Raw genomic sequence first — 20,494 nt, forward strand, 5'->3', positions numbered from 1 at the left:
CTCCATCTGGCAATCTGATGGACGAGTCTGGGTTTGGTGGTTGTCAGGAGAACGGTACTTGTCTGACTGCACTGTGCCAAGTGTAAAGTTTGGTGGAGGGGGGAATTATGGTGTGTTGGACAATTCCATGCTCCCAAATTTGTAGGAACAGTTTGGGGATGGCCCCTTCCTGTTCCGACATGACTGTGCACCAGTGCACAAAGCAAGGTCCATAAAGACATAGATGAGGGAGTTTGGTGTGGATGAACTTGCCTGTACAGAGTCCTGACCTCAACCCCGATAGAACACCTTTGGGATGAATTAGAGCGGGGACTGAGAGGCGGGCCTTCCTGTCCAACATCAGTATGTGACCTCAAAAATGCACCTCTGGAAGAATGGTCAAAAGTTCCCATAAACACACTCTTCTCAGGTGAGTTGAAGCTGATATAGCTGCAAAGGGTGGACCAATGTCATATTTAACACTATGGATTAAGAGTGGGATATCACTTAAGTTCTTATGCGAGTCAAGGCAGGTGAGCAAATCCTTTTGGCAATATGTATATGCGTCATGTCATGTCTATTATTTTTTTTTTTTTCAATCAGGTCTTGGTTTAAAAGCTATGGCAAATGATGAGCGATTATGAGGAGTGTAGAGTAACATGGTCATTTCTGAATTTTGCAGTTCGCAGGCATGTATTTATGTATTGATGTGTAATTACACTGTAGTGAATGTTTTGATAATAGATAAAACTTTTTGATTCTCTGTCATTCTCTCTCTCTCTCTCTCTTTCTCTCTCTCGTTGTTTGGGTGTGTGTGTGTGTCTGTGTGTGTGTGTGTGTTTCTAAGTAAACTCAGCAGTATGGATGGTGTCCCTCTGAAGATGCCACAGGTTCCCTCACAAGAAGTCAAAGAAGACATCAAAGTCATTGTCCCTGACTATCTCACCATACTGCGGGAGACAGAAGTGAGTACAAACACACTTTACAGGCAGAGACCCTAACATACAAATGACATTGCTTGTCAAATTCATTTGTGTATGAATGATTAGCCCACATTCTTAGTTGATATGATGTGATAAACAAAAAATTATGAGCTGCAGACTTCACACAGGCAATTTTGGGGCATATGAATCCTTAAAGGTGCCAAAACAATTACATGTACGTTAAAAATCTCCATGTATATTTCCCTCAGGGGTTGATAGAGACCAGAAACAGAACAAAAAGACAGTGATTAATGGACTTATTGGAATAATAAATGACTATAATGAGTGCACCATCAAATCAAGTAGCACCAACCAAATTTAGCCTTCCCATATCTCCCGTAGGAAATAGAACCTTTCTGTGCTTTTGAGAAGTGAATTCTGGTGACAGTGTCAGATGGCTCTGTGGATCTGTTGGTTCTGAAAGTGCACTGGTGGGGGTCTGGGTGGGCTGAGATATTATCTTGTACTGGAGAACCAGTTTCTCAAAACACATAATCAAGATGGAAGTGAGAGCCCCAGGGCAGTAGTTATTAAGATTAGACAGAGCAGACTTTTTTAAGTACGGTGATGGCTGTCTTGACGGTACAGCCTCCTGTTAGAGCTTAAGGCCCCCGCACACCGCCCAGATGTCCAACTGCCTTATCCGACCACTCTCCAACCACTCTGTTGCCTCTTGTCTCACCCGTTCGGAAGAAATGTTGCGTTGAACACACATCGACGTGGCGCCAGCTCCACAGTAGCATGAAAGTTCTGCGCTTGTGTGAGATGCAATAAGTGGGTGATGCTAGTGTTGAAGACGCTGGACTAGAGGTTTATGCAATCAATTCTCTTTACTTTTGATCAAAACGAAACATAACTATTTCAGACAAAAACAGCTGCATACTAAACATGCAGCGAGGCATTACCAAATGAACACAGATTAATTTGTCCTGAATGGACATAATAACAGCTAGTCTCATGCCAGTACTCCAAAACATGAAAACAAGAAATGACGCAACGGAGTGCATAGAAAAGCAAAGTGCACACAGTATTCTGCCCCTCCCACACACCGCGCTGATTTGCTAGCACACCGCCAATCAGAGAATCCAATGGCTCAGACGACCCACAGCCAACCTCCTCAGACTTTGCATGTTGAATCGGAGCAGACAACGTCCGAGCGGCTCCGAAAGCTTCAAATGCAGCTGAACACACCGAATATATTTGTTCCCAACCTTGTCTCTCCATATGCTTCAGACATCCAGTTATTGAGCCGGTGTGTTCCTGCCTTTAGATCGATCCAAGCCCAGCCCGGCCCGTCATATTAATTGTAATTATGAGTCTTCTTGCGTTGGGTCAGGGTCGGGCTCAGACTCGGGCTTGGGCAGAGAATCAAAACTCTACCTCCTGTGAGAGTGAGATGTAAAAAATGACAGTAATGACATCAGCTGTCTGGAGGCAGAGTAGATTTTACAGCAGAGTCTTTGATGAGGAGATCAAAGCTTGTATAAAAAGCGCTCAGCTCATCGACAACCTGGCCTCGCACAAGATGCTCCTGTTTTTGTAGCTTATTGCTGCCAGATATCTTTTTTGCTGTTGGTGCTGAGGTCCCTCTTCAGTCTCTCTTTGATACCAGCTTCACTCAATCAATGCTAACACACTAAACCAGACTAGACTAGCTAGACCAAGAAATGCACGCTGAAAAAAAAAAAAAAAAATTGCAATCTACTAGCTGTTGGATATATCATCCTGTGCCAGTCTTGAGTATTTGTACATTTAAAGCTGGAGGTGGGCTGAGATGAAAAGTGAAATGTTATGGTAAATCATGCAACATATGTTAAGATATTTCATTTCAGACAATCACTTGACAACAGACTATCATTGACATTCCTGGAAAGGAGCTGTCATGCTGATTAAGCTAAGAGTGTTGAAAAAATTAAAATAAAATACAAAGCTACGTAGTTGGCTGGGTAGAACACTAACAATTTGTTCGTCCATGTGGCAGTATGAGTTCAGACTGGAGAACTGGGTGCTAACGGGACTGCAGAGTCGCTTCATCATTCAGCATCAGCCTCAGCTGTCATCATCGACATTAGGACCATCTTGTCCACCATACTGGATGGTGTTCAGCAGCCCACAGCAGAGCCGTCTGGCCAGCCGCCACTCCTCAGACTTTTGGGAGCCAAATCCTCGGCAGCGCTCCAAGAGCCTCACCCCCACAATCCTACGCACCAAGTTTATGGTCTCCGAATCTGAGGATGAAGGGGACAGTGCTAAGACATGTTCGTCAGTCAGAGCCAGCTCAGGTGGTGGGTATCCTGTTGCTCCAGGTCAGCCTGGTCAGAGGAAAGCACCGAGAGCCTTCGTCCCAGACCTTCTGAACCCTCCAACATGCCTTAGCAGCCTACCACACCAGCGCAGGAAGAACCTACGACAGTGCTCTGTCTCAGTGCTGGACACTTCCAAACAACATGATCCTAACACAGACAGTCTATCCAAAAGCCCATCACACAGGACCCCTGACACCAGAGCTGCCAACACTAGAGCCAATACAGTCGACATGCTCCCCTGCATCAACAACAACAACACAACACACGCGGTAAGAGATGGACATTTTAATATAACAGAACATGTAGTCGAGTGAGCTCAATTTAAATTCACAGCAATCATTTTAAATTAAAGTTAGTGATGTTGAAGAAAATAACCCATGGGTGGATCCAGGGGTGGAGCCACAGGAGGCTGAGGCCCCAGCTGAAATATAACTCAGTGCCTCTTTTCACGTCAGAGCACTGAATCTATGGAATTTTGAATCGATAAACAATAGATGATTAAATGTTGAGTTTAATGTCCGCCTTTCAAGGAAAATTCCACACCATGCTGATTTACTATGAGATGCAGATTTGTGGTTATTTGTACATGAATAAAACAACTACCACAATGAGTGAAATAAATGTCTAATTTTACTTGGGGCGGTCCCCCAGACCCTGTGCCCCTGTTTAAAGTGTGACTCCTTTAAAGACCCCTGATTTTATCCACCCCTGGTTGAACCTAATCTAGAAATGAGTACTGATACACTCAAATAGCATCATCAGCATCAAGCTGTATTGTCCCATACAGACAACATTACTAGTCATTTTACAGTTCATTATTCACCCTTTTCAATGAAAATATAAACCCAGAGATGGAGCACAGCCAGTTTTTTTTTTTTTTTTTCAGCCCATTTACTTTTCACCTAAGCAGCTAACACTGTGGGAGATCTGTGATTCAAAATTGATTCAGAAATTTCCAAAAATTCCAAAAATGTTGCGCACGCACTCTTGACATTCATCTTCATAAAAGGCAAGTGTTGCTCTTAGTACTGATGTCTTGTAACTTCACTTTAGTGACTTTAGCTAAAATAATAGAACTGTGCGTTCTTTATTTTAACAAGACAGTATATGTATTCCTTACTGTACGTCACCAGTAACTGGAAAAAACTTTGGTTTGGCTGCTGCCTGATAAGTGAGAGGAAAAACTAATAATAACTAATAATCTGGAGCATAGATAGCTGTCTCTGGTCTGCAGGAATAGACTAAGGGGACAGTCTTAAGCTCAGGGAATTACCTATTCCTGAGCCCTACTATAAATCACCACACATAAGCCAGGAACAGATGGGCAAGCTCTGGTATCACATATACTGTGAATGCCTAACACCGCATAATTAGTTTTTCTGTAAGTAGGCAATAAGGCAAAATTGAAATGTAATTATTGGTATGAATATAAACCATGTGTAAGCTAGAAGAGGAAATCAATCCTAGTCATGTCAGTGCTTTTCTTTTTTTTTAAATCAGATTTCTAAAATGTTTACTGGGACCTGCACATAAAAAATAGTATCAGCACTCCCTGAATACAGTCAGGTTATAAAAAGTAAATCAGAATTAGCAAGTGCAAGTCTTCTGAAAAAGTCTTTCTCAGCAGAGCTGCATCCTGGATCAAACCTGCTGACAGCATTACAAAATAACCTTAACATTAGATTCAATCTGACCCAGTAGTGCTTGCCTCTCTGACCATGTAAACAGACACTCATTACAGTCATTTGTTCCCTAGAAGTCTGAAAGCCCTGACTTCTGTAGAAGTCTCAACTCTTCTGGTTTGGACTCATCAGCAAACCTACTATCAGCTCTGAGCCAAGAGGAGAGAGAGCTTCTAGGGGCCATCACTGCGCGCGGTTACCCTCTTCGTACTGCTATCATTGCCCTGCAGAAGACAGGCCAGAAAACCCTGGATCAGGTAAGCCACATGAGAAACAAGTACAAATCTGGATATTTCTTTCTACATTGACCCTGGTACACACACACACACACACACACACACACACACACACACACACACACACACACACACATATACACTGCATGTACTGTAAATACTGTTGTCGTGGCAACTGAAAATCAGTTGCTTGTTGAGTGCAGATGAGAGTTGGTCAACACCAGGTTCGACACAACATTTCTTTTCTAGAAGTTCCTTTATTGCTTGCAAGCAAGAGCCACACACCAGAAGCACATAGATGTTGACTCAGAGAAGGCAGTCTTTCCTGAGCTTTTGTAATAATAAGAAACAATACATTCAACTGTAACAGTCACAAGAGTATATAATATCTCTCTCAAAAGACTATTCCAATCATCTCCACCGCTATCTCGCGATACACATAAACTTCATATGTACTTCAACCATTGTTGTGTGTCTTACATCAACCCAAGCTCAAAACACTTGTGCACAGAAGAGGCTTCGCCAACCCCTGCTTAATGAACTCACTACCTAAGTTCCTTTATATTAATTCCATGGCACATTATACCATATACAATACATGAATACATCCATTCATACAACTACATAGCTATCATAAGACAGAACTCATGCTTGAAACACACAAACAATAAGATTTCACTTTACATAAATAATAATGTTGTATCCATAGTGTTAAGTTTCACATGTAAGAACAATGTATCAAAATAAGATGGAACATTTGAGAATTTCGCTGATATTGTATTTATATGTTCTTCCATTTTAGAGCCATTTAGAAAAGTTGGCTTCAGTTTGCTGAAAACTATATAAATTAGCCAGAGAGAATTTGGGATTTTATTCTTTGGTGCGATGAAACAAAACTGGAACTTTTCAGGCCTATGGATCAGTGGTATATCTGGAGGAGGAAGAATGAAGCATACACTGAAAAGAACACCCTGTCTACAGTAAAATAACTCTTAGATAATTTAAAACTGGAGGAAGGAGATTGGTGCCAGTTCAAGATTAACAAAGTTTAATCTTGTACAAGAGGAGCAGTCATAAAGCAACAACACAGGTTTGTTACAGAGAAAAGTCTCAGATTGTGAGGAGGAAAGCATGGTATATATATATCTGTCTCTGTGGGTGTGTCTTAAAACTGTTGCCGAGTCTGCATGCGCAGACGTGTCGTGTAAACACAGAAAGTTCAGACAGGGTGAGTGGCACATAGAAAGTTCAGAGAGGGGTGAATACTCATCTCTCTATAAAAGCAAGGAATCTGTGTGTGTGTGTGTGTGTGTGTGTGTGTGTGTGTGTGTGTGTGTGTGTGTGTGTGTGTGTGTGTGTGTGTGTGTTCCTCAAATATCTCTGAGGATCAGGATCAGACTGACCTGAGAGTTTCAACGTGGCTGCTGCTTGGTTCAAGGGTGTGCCAAGTCGGATTTGTTTGGATTGCAATGATACCGTTAATAAATAATTTCATAAATGCTTTACAAATTCTGCAGGCATTGTCATTGAAACAAGCGGATTTAGACCTGCAGCAGCGTGAGCTGGACTGAGATTTTGCAGGGGGTTCGGTCCCATTCTGTGCATCTAAAGAGATTAAACTAAACGAGTCCGGGCCGAGTCTCTTCCGGTTTGAGTGGAATTTGAATCTGTGGAAGTTTGTGTGTAGCTAGCTGCTAGCAGCTAGGCCACATGGCCCACCTCCCGAGTCGACGGACGCACCGGGAGGTCAAAAACCGGACTTAGGGTATATAATGCCCGCTAAGCTTTTTCACAAACATTGCTGTCACATTTGTTTTGTGTCTGGTGCAGGAAGAAACGGTAAAAACGGGCTTTTGTCATGAAAGTTTGGTTTGGTTGTTGAGGAATGGGAAGTTGTGGGAGGGACGGAGGCGGATGAATGACGGGCAATGACAGTCAGTGTAGAGACAGCCAGCGATATTGAGAGTTGAGAGATTTGTGACATTTAGCGTGTTTGGGGTGTGTTATGTAGTGTTTGGTGTAGTGTGTTTAGTGTGTAGTGGGGTTGGTTTTTTGTTTAATGAGTCAAAACAATGAGGAGACTGCTGAATGTGAAGCAGGCAGTGCAGCTCTTCACTCAGCTGGAAGGAGCTCCGGCAGACCTGAGCATTGCCTGCATTTAAATGTAAATAGTTACATATAATTTTGTACATTTTTAAAATGTATGCACATATTTAGCAAACAACAATTTGTATTTGCATTATAAGTAACAAAAAATGGTTTGTTAAACATATTTGTGGTTTTCACAGTAAAAAACTTTTCCTACTCAGGTTTTATGGTTTTTTTTGTGATTTTAGGTCTTTTGTGTTAATACAGTATGTCAAATTAAAATAAAATAACTGTACAGTCACACATGTGAGGTTATGCTGAAAAAAATGACACCAAGTAAATAGTTGAGGTGAGTTAAAGTGAAATACAGTGGCAAAATCATAAATAATGGCGGCTGTAGCTCAGTGGGAAGAGCTGGTGGACTGGTGATCAGAAGGTTACAAGTTCGAATCCCGGCTCCCCTGGGCGGAACTGAGCTACACGTCGAAGTATCCTTGAGCAAGATACTGAACCCCAAAGTTGCTCCTGATGTGCAGATGCCATCAGTAAGGGTCCTGCGATGAGCTGGCAGCTCATCCAGGGTGAACCCTGGCCTATTCCATCAAGTATCAAGAAATCCTTGGAGAAAATGTCATGTCCTCTGTGAGGAAGCTGAATCTTTGGCGTCATTGGACCTTCCAACAGGAGCATGATCCCAGGCATACCACAAAGTTCACCAAGGCTTGGTTTCAGAAGAAATTCTGGAAGATACTAGAGTGGCCATCACTCTTGAACTTGAACCCCATTGAAAATATCTGGTTGGATTTGAAAAAGGCGGCTGCAGCATGCAGAGCCAAGAATATAAGTGAACTGAAGGTTTTTGCCCATGAGGAATGGGCTTAGATTCCTCAGGAGCGCCGCCAGAAGCTGGTGTCTAGCTATGCATCATGTTTGCAGCAGGTCATAACAGCAAAAGGGTGCTCTACAAAGTACTAAAGATGTTTGTCATGAAGGGTTGAGTAATTTTGAGACTGCAGCAGTCATAAAAAGTGGCATTTTGTGTTGAACTTGGAGAAACCACTTCTAATCTTAGTTCTATTGAGCTATTTAAATTGTTTTTGGTTTTTTGCATGGAGCAAACAGCTGCTAGTTTGTACCTTTTGCCATTAAACCTAATTTATAGATATATATCTATATCTGAAAAGACATAGATCTATATATGTATATATCTATCTATGTACATTTACATCTCTCTCTCTCTCTCTCTCTCTCTCTCTCTCTCTCTGTCTCTGAGATTATGTGACACTCAGATTGCCCGGAAGTGGATCTTATTAAGCTAATTGTGTGGCTCCTGAAGGTAGTAGATGGTGCTTTAATGAAGAGAAGGTGAATACATATGAGCGCACAACTTTTTAGGTGTTTTTTTTTTTTTTTTTTTTTTAGAATGATTGAAAAGCTTTTTTTTAATATCACATCACCAATTTGTAGTATTTTGTGTAGGCACATTACATAGAATCAAAATCAAAATCCATTTAAATTCCAGATTGTAAGGCAAAATAGGAAGAATGCCAAGGGGGTGAATACTTTCGCATGGCACTGCATGTATCTATCAATATCTATATATATCTCTCTATTTCTCTCTCTCTCTCTCTGTCCCACTATTTCTCCCTATCTATCGATCTCTATATATCTCTGTATCTATCTTTATCCATCTATATCTCTATCTCTATATTTATATAACTCTATATCTATATCTTTATCTCTATATCTATATAGTTACTTGTATCTATCTCTATATCTGAATATATCTATCTATAGTTACATATATCTATCTCTATATCTACATCTAACTATATCTATCTGTATAGTTATATGTATCTATTATATATGTATAACTTTTGTTGCCAAGGGTTTCAACATTAATGGCTGTGTGTTGAGTTATTTTGAAGGGACAGCAAATTTACACTGTTATACAAGCTACTTTACATTGTATCAAAGTGTAATTTCTTCAGTGTTGTCCCACGAAAAGACATAATAAAATATTTGCAGAAATGTGAGGGGTGTACTCACTTTTGTGAGTTACTGTACATGAACTGTATATATATATATATATATATATATATATATATATATATATATATATATATATATATATATATATATATATATATATATATACAGTACAGATATGCGTCAACCGTTGGTAAATGCAACGATCTAGCCTTTGGAGCATTTCCTGGTTGCGTCACCAGATGTTTTACCCTTACGCCATGATTTCTGCCACCAAGGCCTGCGACAGTGACTATCTACGCCAAGTGATGTCACTATTCTCTCTCTATCTTTCTTCTTTTTCGGGTGTGGAAACAATCTTGGGATTATGTGACGCACGAAGGATAGTAGCTGTGCATCCTCCAAAAACAGGGAAAAGAAGGCTGCATTTGTGGGCTACATTTGGAGGAGCCTTTGGATTAGGACAGCCTTTGCATGGTGTAGTGGCATAATTGGCCTTCAAATGCAGCCTCCAAGGGATACAGACCCTGAATTGAGACACAGCAACAGTGTCCTCTCCAAGCCTCTAGTTGATTATTGCTCCAGAAGGTTCTGGCTCTGGCCACAGCAGCTTCTTCCAGAGCTTGCCAGCTCTAGCAGCTGTTTGCTATGAGGGGTCAAAGGAACAAATATTAATTGGTGGAAAATGGAGGCGATGGAAATGCATGTGAAATAAAGAATGCAGAGATCAATCACCAAGGGATTTGATTAATATTTAAAGCTGTTTTGATTCAAAAGGTTGTGATGCAATGAAATAACAGCCACAGCACAAAAGGGATAATTGAAGGCCTAAAAAATTTAATTGACGGAAAAATTATTTACAGCCATTCAAAAATGCTTGCTAATATTATACTTTATAGGACATTTTATCAGTATTCGAATTGAAACAAATATGTAAACTGTCAACTAAATGAACTTGACTAAGATATTTGAAACAGTGTTACTCTGAAGATCAACTTGGCTGTTACTGTCTACTATTTATCATTCTCAACACCCATCCAACATTTATCATGTACAGCACAGCAAGCAATACTTTTGCCTTATCAATGAAAAAATACTTCATGCTGAATACATCCTTTTTTCAAACCCTTTTCCCACTGAAAAAGTATCTGACAGAGGCAACTGGACTTGTTTCAGTTTTAGGCTTCCTCATTTCTAACTAACTGTGGGGGAATTGCTGGCTTTTAAACTCAGTGTGAGAGTGTCCTTACAGAGTCGTTAAGGACACGTGAGCTCTGAGTTTCAGAGTCCTTCGGGTCACTTGTGGGTCACTGACCCAACCGGCCTTTGTGTGGGTTGCCGCGGCTAAGTGAGCTAAAGTATAAACGGTTGTTAAGCTGTCTGGGAAGGGAAATCAGTACTGCATTGTAGGTGGGTGATAAGTAATGTCAGAGGCCACCTCCTCTGTTCAAAGACAGTCCTTTCAGTGTGACATAGATAGATTATTTTACTTCTCTTTCAAACCATCTGTCTTCTCTGGACAAAAATGTTTACATTGTCCTCAAAGGAATGATTTTTCTCCTTCAGATGTAAGTGGACAGCAGAGTCTTGACCTGAGGAGTCCTTCTGTGTTGTGCCATTTGTTTCTTGTTAGAGAGGTTGTTTTGTCTCTCCGACGTGCAAAATGTGCAGTCTTGGCTGCAATGAACAGCGTAAACTACATAACTCTGCTTATGCCTGGGTGTATTTGTCCTTAGAATAAACAAGTTTTTGTCTTGGCGTGTTGGTTTGAAGTGAAGTGGTATATGATATTTATTGAAGTTTCTCAGATGTTCCCACGACAAAGGGAATGACGATGTTGTTATGCTTTCTCATCTCCTCCTATTGCTCTGGATCTTTTAGAGGTTTTGACAAAGGTCCAGTTTGGGTAGCCACAAGTTTTAAGTGCACCCCTAATGTGCTTCTGTTCCCTCTCCTTCCCCTCTTTCTTTGTGGGCCAAACAGCAAGTACTGATCTGTGTGTAGTTTCTCTTTACACCTTAATGTTGAGGCTTCTGTCTTCTTCAGTGTGTACTGCACAGTCCAAGACGGGCAGACTGTCTCCTCTGACATCTTCCCCACAGCATTGATATTTTCTGTGAAGGCTTCCACTTCCCTTGCTCTGTCAGGTGTCTTCCACATATCTGAACCAGTGGCTAGGAGCAGTTTCTGTAAAGGTAATGAAGGCTCTGCTTTCAACTTCCTCCATGTAGAGCAGGGGTGGGCAATTAATTCTGCTCAATATTAATTGTATGTTATTATAAAAAGCAGCAAATTGTAGGGTTTTTGATAAGCTGCGACTGGTAAGAGTAAATGTTATGATTAGGACATGAAAAAAGTGAAGCAGACATAGCACAAAATGCAATTATATCACTGTTTAATCAACATCCACAAAAGCAATTGTGAGCAAAATGTGAATGTTTTGTGTGTAGTCTTACTACCTCATTTGCTGTTTTTCAGTTATTTTTTCTTGTTAAGTGAGAATCTAGTCTGTGCTGGGCTTGAGCAAGTGCACTGCAGTCAGGTTGAATGTCTGAGGTGGAAGGACAGCTAACAGGTGATCATCAGTGAGAGAAAATCTGTATCTGGATTTCTTAAACTTCATCAATGAAAGGGTTTGTTCACATATGTAGGTTGATCCAAAGTGAACCAACATCTTCTGAGCATGTCTCCTCATGTGTGGAAAGTTTGCCACTTTGAGAGAAGAATAGAAATCCAGCAGTGATACCGACTTAAAGCGCTCTGACAGCCCTGTATTCGACTGCAGGTCAGTGAGTTCGAGCTGAATATCACTGGGTACATTGTCCACACTGAAAGTGACAGGAGAAGAAATCATGTGCATTTCACCCTCAACTGTCTTGAAATTGCCTCACCATGCAGTGCCACTAACATGAATGAGTACCTGCAGAGGTGATCGGTTGGTGGTTTGGCTTCTTTCAGGGTTTGCATGTGGGTGAGAGTGTTACTCTCCAGCTGGCTTAAGAGAAAATGCAACTTTCTCATGAAAGCCTTCACCAGGATGTGCATTTCATGTGCAAATAGGCTCTTTCCTTGTAGTTTGGTGTTTAGTTAATTCATTAGTGCAGTCACATCAACAGCAAATGCAAGCTCAGCCGTCCAGTTTACATCTGAGATCCCCGGGATGACTTTACCTTTCACTATCACAAAACTCTCGAATCTCTGCCCTCAGATCCCATACTCTTTTAAACATCTTGCCCAGGCTGACCCACCTGACAGCTGTGTGGTAGCCTATGTCACCATGTTCAGTTTCATGCTCCTCCAAATGTGACAAAAACTTTAATGCACTTGCCCTGATGAAGTTAACTGTATAGTTATATCAACTGTATATGTTATATCAATAACATGGTACAGTTTTAGCACTGACTTACACAACACATTCTGATTTATAATACAATGCAAAAATGCTCATCTCAGTTCTGAGTTCACTTCAGTCACTTTATCTTGAAAAGTCCAAATTTTTTTTCTGTCAGATCTGGACAACCATTGGTTGTAACACATGCCAGTTGGTACCATTTAAGTCCCAGCTCGTCAAAACATGCATTTACCTCAGTGAATAAATCACTCCATGTCGTCTTCTCTTTCCATTCATTGACCACATTGCTGCCAGCCCCTCTGTTATCTCAAAGTCTTTTGTTATCCCATGTATAAAAATGAGTAACTGGGCTGTGTTTTGGACATCACAGCTCTCGTCCAGAGCCAAGGGGAAGTTTGAAATTGTCTGGTTTGCTCTGCAGCTGAACCTCCAGGTTTCCCACAATGTCCTCAATCCTTCTTGTTACGGTTCACCTGGAAAGCAGCACATTCTCAAACGCCTCTTTTTTCTCGGGCATATTAGCGCTGCAGAGTAAAAAAGCCTTGTTGCTTTTGCAGCCTAGCTAGCAAAGCTTCAGATGTCCATGCCCGCTCTGCATCAGTAAAGTTCGTGTACTTCTCTGTGTATTTCGTATTGTAGTGGCAATTCAAATTATAACCCTTTAACACAACTATATGTTCTCTGCAAACTAAGCACACAGCTTTACCTTTGACTTCAGTAAATACATACTTAGGAGTCCAGGTTTGGTTAAAAACTCGGCACTCTCTATCGACCTTTCTTTTTTTTCCCATGAGCTGACATTTTCGAGGGATAACAGTTAATGTCTTGCTAATGTCGCTTGTGAGCTCAGGACGCGGGCTCACCAACACAGAGATGGACATTGCAATCATGCAGTAAAACCACGATTCAGCTTCTGTCTGTGCGCTTGAAATTCACCAAAAACTGAAAAGAAGATACGGAGCATGTGCATAAAGCTTGCGCACTGTAGCTAACCCAAAATCTTCTCCTGGTTGCCCTCCTGGTAGCCCTTCCTGGTGGATCTAAAACGATGTGGCGTATGTGGTTGTCCATAATCCTTTTTTTCTCAGCGTAGTGGCAGAGCATCATGATATTTTGCCCTAGTAACCCTAATAGGCTCAAAATCTTCTGCAGCACAAATACAAACATGTAGTCCGCTATTGTTACTGTTATTGTGATGAGACATTGCAGGGTTAAAAGGTTGAAGGCTAGAGGTCGAGGGGTGGGGCGATGACGTCTTCGATACGCAAAGTATGCGGATTCACTGCCCAAACAAGAACACAAGGGCGGCATTTTCAGATTTTTCCACCCTGAGACAAGGTTTCAATAAATGCATTTACAGGCACTGCTTTTACAGGATCCATTTGGATGATCGGCCAAAATGATGCAAAACATGTGCGTTTACACACAAAAGCATTTCCATGTGGATGACCCCTGAAACAAACCTCCACAGACAATGACATAGGGTTAACTAGAGAAGGCAAGTTCTGAAGAACTTGTGGTTGTTAGTCCTCCCTGTTGACAAGATTGGGGCCCTTACCAAGTGGAAAGTGGTTGTCTCCAGTGGCCCTGTCATTTAACTTCAGGGTGGCAGTCTCAATCCAATACCCAGAGGTGACACCGCTCGTGTTCGTTGGGGTGACCTGGCAGAGCAGAGCCGGTTCGACCTGGCAGAGCAGAGCCGGTTCGACCTGGCAGAGCAGAGCCGGTTCGACCTGGCAAAAGAGTCTTTCTTTCATTGGAAACCGCTCACAATGGCTTCTTAAACAGCCGGTTGCCATAGTGTCTTTGTTAATGATGATGGTCTTGATGAGAATGAAGAAGGTGTTGATGATCTTGGTCCGTTTGTTTGAGTGGTGATTCTAAGGCTCTGACTGATAAACTTAAATTAAATTATTCGCTAAAATAACTGAATAATGCTTCATTGGCCAATCAAGTTCTCCTTAGTTAACTTAGTACGAGAGAATTTCAAATTTCACTTTTCCTGAGTCAGGTCACAATACTTAACTTGGTAAGGCAAATTAAAAAGAACTTAGTTCTGGAAGAAACTTAACGAAAGTTGAAGGACTCAAAAGAAGTTACTGATATGGTGAAAAATATGAAGTTATAAGAAATAACGTGCAAGCAACTTCTCTTATGAGTGATGTCTTGAAGAGAGTAAAAGGTGAAGTAAAGAAAGACCCAGCGCTTAAGGTGTAAAAATGAAGTAAAGAGCTTGAAGCTTAAATTTCAGAGTTTAAAGAAGTATAAGATGCAAGTAGTGAGTTCAGGGAGCGATGTCCCTCTGTTTTGTAAACCCAGAAAAAGGGCGTGCAGGGCTGGCAGTTTTCACCGCTGATAACAAGTTAAAACATTTTAATGTTGTGAGCAGTCTAAAACAAGTTAAAACATTCTTGATCTTACCCAGAAAGTCAGCTCAGCTTAATGTGGAGCGTCTAAATCACATGAATCATTGAATCATTAACATTCAAAATAGCACTTGTGTAAACACTTAAACACATTTGATTACAAAGTAAAATCGCATCTTTAAAAGAGCTCAGTCAATATTCATCAAAAGGGATGAAATTAAGATCAATTGATCTTTATGTGAGTCATTTCACTTATGCATGTCATACTTTACAGCACTATACTAATTTGAACAATGGACTTTAATTCCCCAAAATGCGATTTTTACATTAAAACATGTCAAGAGCTTATATCATGTGATGTTATATGTTAAATGAGCTAACAGTTTGTACAAGAACAGGTACAATTATTATTCATTCATAAATCAGTTTATTTAAAATAAAAACAGTTGTAATTCTCAACAGCCTCGTTAATATGAGTATTTTCATTGTGATTATTTAAATTATTTTTTGTCACATTTTTGGTTGTAAAAAAACAAACAAACTGAAGGTGCCACTCAAGCTAAATTCTAACAATGGACATTTCCCACTATTTTCTAAAGATTTTCTAAAAAGCAAGTAATAAAGTCATTAATGAATAAACTAATTAGCAGATCATATTTATTTTAAAAAATACAGATAAACATACACACATACACCGTATTGCATTTCATTTTAAGGATTTCATACTTCCCCAACCACTGCTAGAGGTATTGTAGTCCAGTTATCATTATAAGCATTATTAAGTTGTGTTCTTTTCTCTTTTTTTTATTCCAGACTAACTGAGACATTTTCATTACAAGACTCTTTTTCTCTAGGTTTAGCATCCTGTGTGTCCTACATTAATGAATATTTCTGTTTATGTTTGCAGATCTTGAGTTACCTGGTGGCATGTGACCATCTGTGTCAGCTGGGTTATGATATAGCAGAGGTGGAAGAGGCTTTGGAGATGTTTCAAAACTGTGAAACAAAGGTAAAATATTCAGAGAGCTACAACATTACACGTCTTCAGTTTTATAAGTAGCAGCAAGACCACACTCTTCCTTTGAGAGAGCAACTTGTATTGCAAAACAACATTGTAAAAAATTATTATTAATAAAAAAAAATATTATTATTATTAAAATAATTGTATTAAAATATAAATAATAATGTCTCTTATAATGTCTTCCTCTTGAGGCGAAGGAGTTCCTTCATCTACTTAATCAGTTCAATGAGATGGGATTTCAGCAGAACACCATCAAAGAAGTGCTACTGATCAACGAGAACCACAGAGAACGGGCACTGGAGGAGCTGATGATGCGTGTGGCGTGACAGAAGATCAACAAATCAACACACACACACACACACACACACACACACACACACACACACACACACACACACACACACACACACTTACATAAATCAACTACCGAAGATTTGTGACTCACTCCAATTCATTGATAAAGGCACAGAGAGACCAAACACTGTCACAGTGAGTTTGGTCAGTAACTCATGTCTCTTATCCCCCTGCTCATGCAGTAAAAGAGAAAATACTTTTCGTATCCCTGTCCAATTAATCAAGACAGAGAGCTCAATAAAGAGACAGTGCTGTTTGCTAATGAACACACAGAAAGCAGGATCCTACTGTTCATGGGCATAGGGTCAGCTACCAATTCCAGCACTCTTGGTGACGGCTTATACTAACAAACATGCCAAGTGAAGAAAAACACTTGAAGAAAAGAAAGAGGCAAAGAGAGTTCCCTTGAAACAAAGAATAGAGTTGTGCAAGTTTGGGGACATGGAGACATATTGCAAAATGTACAATAGGTTAGTTAAAATGTCACCAATACAGCAGCTTTAATTATCATTGTATTTGACTTGGCTGAAAGTGTTTATTATGTCCATTCTTTTTTTGGAATGAAAGCTTCACTGACAGTTCATTGTGTAGTTTGTATTAATTGTGTACCAGAAGTGATCTGAGTGGTTGTAATTGTGACATATGTTTTATAAAAATACACCAAGGTAGTGTTCTTTTTTTATTGTACTCTTTTTTTTTCTCCTCTGTGTTGGATTTAAATGAATCCATATGGGAACCAATCATTGAGGAGCAGTTATCCCCAGAGACAGGTTCTTATAAACAGTGAGCATGGATAAACATCAGCAGTACAGATTTGTATTTATTGTTTGATTGGGGGCTGCACATTTATTTTTGAACAGCCAGCTATGAAAGTCACATAAATTCATGAATATCTCATTTTTGGCAGTAAGAGGGTACATTAAAGGATGTGCAAAATTGTCAACAGGTGGTCAGTTAAGAAGTGTCTTTTTACAACTTTGTCAAACGAGGTGAGGACCCAAATGCAGACAACACAAGGGAGGCAGGATTTAAGAATCTAAAGCGAGCTTTATTTTAACCAAAGCTGAAAGACAAGCAAAATCCAACAGTCCATGCAAACCAAAACTGAGCCAAATAGACAGAGTAACAACAAAAAAGGCTTCAATAAAGTGCAAACAAGAGCTGAGTACAAATCAATGAGGAAAAACACAAGGAACAAAAACCAGAAACATACCAGGGGGTGACGTGAGGAGACACTAGAAAATGAAACGACTGGGAAACTCAGGGTAGTGACACAGGTGAACACGGACGAACACGGAATGAACCGACAAAGACATGAGCAAGAACAAAGACTATATTCAGACACACTAAGGAGGGGATCAGGTACAGGTGGAGTGAGGCGGGGAAAAGAAAGGAATGGAAAAATACTGGAATGAGGGAAAATCACAGAGAGGGAGGAACTGAAAATTGACTTGCAAGGGTACAATTTTAAAATAAAACATTAAACGCAAGAACAACAAGGATCATGACATATTTTAAGTTTTGGCTAATAATTCATAAATTAAATCTGAGTTTGTAAATTTCATTTACACACTGAAATGCAGTTGTAGGCCCCTCTAGCCTACAAACACTAGGCACACATGTTAAAATATTTTAAATAAAATAGGCAACAAAAAGAGAATAAAGTTTTTAATAAAGATAGCACTAATCCTCTACTTAGAATGCCATTTCTGTTTGAAACCTTGCATCCTAGTATTCAATTGGGTGCCACTTGTCACACCACCCAAACACTGGTGCAGACCAAGTGCACCCCCTGGCAATGAAACTGGCTCATTGCATATGCCTTGTATGTGCAGTCTGTGTAAAAGTAAATACAGGACAACAGTTGTACAGTAGGTTGAAGGTGAAGCAGGAAGCATTCTTGTAAACTGTGATGGATGTTTACACAATAAAGTTTTGGGTTTATTCTTTCATTTGTTTTGACTCTTCCAAATGCATTTTGACTAACCTAATAAGATGAGTGTCGTAAGAAATCAGAATAGTCTTTCAAAGAAACAACTTTGTCAGCAGCACATCAGGTAATTTATCAGACCATTGTGGGGAGAATCACGGACACTCACCAAGGTCTCTGAATAACTGGTCCTGAGTCAGATCAAGAGAGTTTTCCATGCGGGGGCTACTGTCTTTAGGCAGCCTCATCATAAATGTATATATGGATCCAATCCTCCCGAAACCTTTCATCTCACGCCTTACTCTCCATGTATAATCCTCTACAGTGTATTCTGTGGTTACCTGTTGGCTGAGTGTAAACACAGAGTCTCCTCTGACCACAGCAGTCAACAGAGAGCCTTCGCTGTTCGTGTACTGGCCCAACATCGCTGTCCACTGGCCTGAGCTTAGGTTATAGCAGTCCATCACACACAGTAAAAAGTCATCACAGGGTCCATTGCGCATCACATACAAATTGTCTTTATGGGCCACCATATAAAGACCATAACTGTGTTGGCGAATGAGTGTAGTGACCAGAAGCCACTGGTCCTGTTCAGGCACATACTCATGTATTTCTGTGGCCCCCTTACCTTTCCAGAGACAGACAAAGATCCTGTTCAGGGCTGTGGCAGACATTGCTGATACTACAGCGCAGGGGAGGGGGGAGACAAAGCTCCAGCTTCCATTAGACACCCTGTATCTCTCCATAGATGACAGGGCCTTCTTGTTGTACTCACCTCCTATGGCATAGAGGCAATTCTCATGACCTATCAAAGTGAAGTTGTAGCGTAGCTGCTGGGGGCCACAGATGGTGGACCATGTATTAGTTGCTGGGTTATAACAGAAACCAGTCTCTACCACCTTCTTGCTGACATCATGTACACCTCCGATGATGTAAAGTTTGTTCTCCAAGACAGCCACGCCCGCCATGGTGGTGCTTGTGCTCATAGGTAGGTGTGTCAGGACATTCCACTCTCTCTTTTCTTCATCCAGGTATAAGATTGTCCTCTGGAGATCCTGCAGCAGCTTACTGGAGGGCGAGTGGCTACAAACTGCCATGTAGCTACTTGGGAGAAGAGACTTGATGTAATCTACCAGCTTTTTGGGTAAGGTGTGAACATCCTCCTTCAGGTCTGTGTAAATATCTCTGATGAACAAGGCTGAACTGTGGTAGAGGTCCCACACACCATAGGTGGCAGCTGTGTGGTACATGAGGAGGCAGTTTTCAGAGTTGACAATATTAATCAAGTGCTTGGTGAGAGCTGGCACCTGCAGAAAAGCAGTACACTCAATGGCCTCCACAATCTGGTCACTGTTCAGCATGGGTAGCTCTCCGTTCAGGACCTGCTGCATGACCAGAAAGCCCAAAACCCCCACACATTGCAAGATAGTCTCTTCTTGTTGGCACTCTCTCATTCCTGACCGAAACATTGCTCTAAAGTACTCACAGTTCTCAGCCAGAATGGTTTTATTCACAGTGAAAGAGCTGTGGTTGATATTTACCCTAAGGCTGTCCAGTGCCTTACACTGTCTTGGCTGTTGGCTGACGCGTTGACAGCTGCTGGACTCCATCACCTCCCCCGGGTCCTCATTACGTCCCGGTTCACCCGCACACTCAGAAGAAGTGGTTGATACACATCAAAACACTGTGCACCTCCATAGTGTTTTACTAGATACTGCCTTCTAACTAGAGCAAATGCTAGGTGACAGTCTGTTCTCTATTTGATTTCACAGCTCTGACAACAGACTCTATACATAGCAGACGGACATTTGACACAGCTCAAGTGCATTAGAATGACATGCAGTCAGAGGAGAACTAGGAACTGGGTAATGCCAGGGTGACTGTGAATGAGGTGATGATTCATATTGCCCTTCGTTTGTGACAGTTGTGGAACAGCTGAGGGTTTGTCCTCTGGCAGCAGGAGGAGTCATGCTGGAACAAAAGGTTGTTCCCCTCGGTCACATATTGTGCATGCCAGCATTTAAGGAGTCATTGAAAAAGTTTGTGCAGGACCCGCAGTACTCCAACTTGTAATTGAGTGCTTTTCAGCTGTGGCATCGGTACTTTGACTATATAACATATTTAGAATGATTTTCCGCTCTTTTAATCCGATAGTTCCTCTACAATAATTGAAACTTCCATTCAATCTGCTTTCATTCATTCATTAAC

At 40.9% G+C, this 20,494-nt stretch overlaps 2 protein-coding genes across 4 annotated transcripts in view; one reads left to right on the forward strand and one right to left on the reverse strand.

Annotated features, from left to right (window-relative positions):
• ubap1lb (ubiquitin associated protein 1-like b) overlaps positions 1-18,384 on the forward strand; it is a 38,630-nt gene extending 20,246 nt beyond the window's left edge. Inside the window, exons 2-6 of one of the 3 annotated variants that reach the window (XM_037094520.1) lie at positions 827-944; positions 2,944-3,537; positions 5,025-5,207; positions 15,889-15,990; positions 16,194-18,367. In XM_037094520.1, coding sequence (XP_036950415.1) covers positions 840-944; positions 2,944-3,537; positions 5,025-5,207; positions 15,889-15,990; positions 16,194-16,328 — 1,119 coding nt within the window. In that variant the 5' untranslated portion in view covers positions 827-839 and the 3' untranslated portion in view covers positions 16,329-18,367. Of the gene's footprint in view, positions 1-826; positions 945-2,943; positions 3,538-5,024; positions 5,208-15,888; positions 15,991-16,193 lie in introns of all 3 variants that reach the window. The other 2 variants (XM_037094521.1, XM_037094519.1) reach the window with 2 other exon arrangements.
• A 38-nt stretch (positions 18,385-18,422) lies between these two features.
• On the reverse strand, positions 18,423-19,896 carry kbtbd13 (kelch repeat and BTB (POZ) domain containing 13). The gene has a single exon (XM_037095361.1). The coding sequence runs from the start codon at positions 19,894-19,896 to the stop codon at positions 18,442-18,444; it is 1,455 nt and encodes a 484-aa protein (XP_036951256.1). The 3' UTR covers positions 18,423-18,441.
• Positions 19,897-20,494: the final 598 nt, after the last annotated feature.

Source organism: Acanthopagrus latus, chromosome 4 (genome assembly GCF_904848185.1).
Source record: "Acanthopagrus latus isolate v.2019 chromosome 4, fAcaLat1.1, whole genome shotgun sequence".
Taxonomy (NCBI): Eukaryota; Metazoa; Chordata; class Actinopteri; order Spariformes; family Sparidae; genus Acanthopagrus; species Acanthopagrus latus.

Coding starts and splice junctions, on each gene's coding strand:
- kbtbd13 (XM_037095361.1), bottom strand. CDS start 19,896: ATGGAGTCCAGCAGCTGTCAACGCGTCAGCCAACAGCCAAGACAGTGT.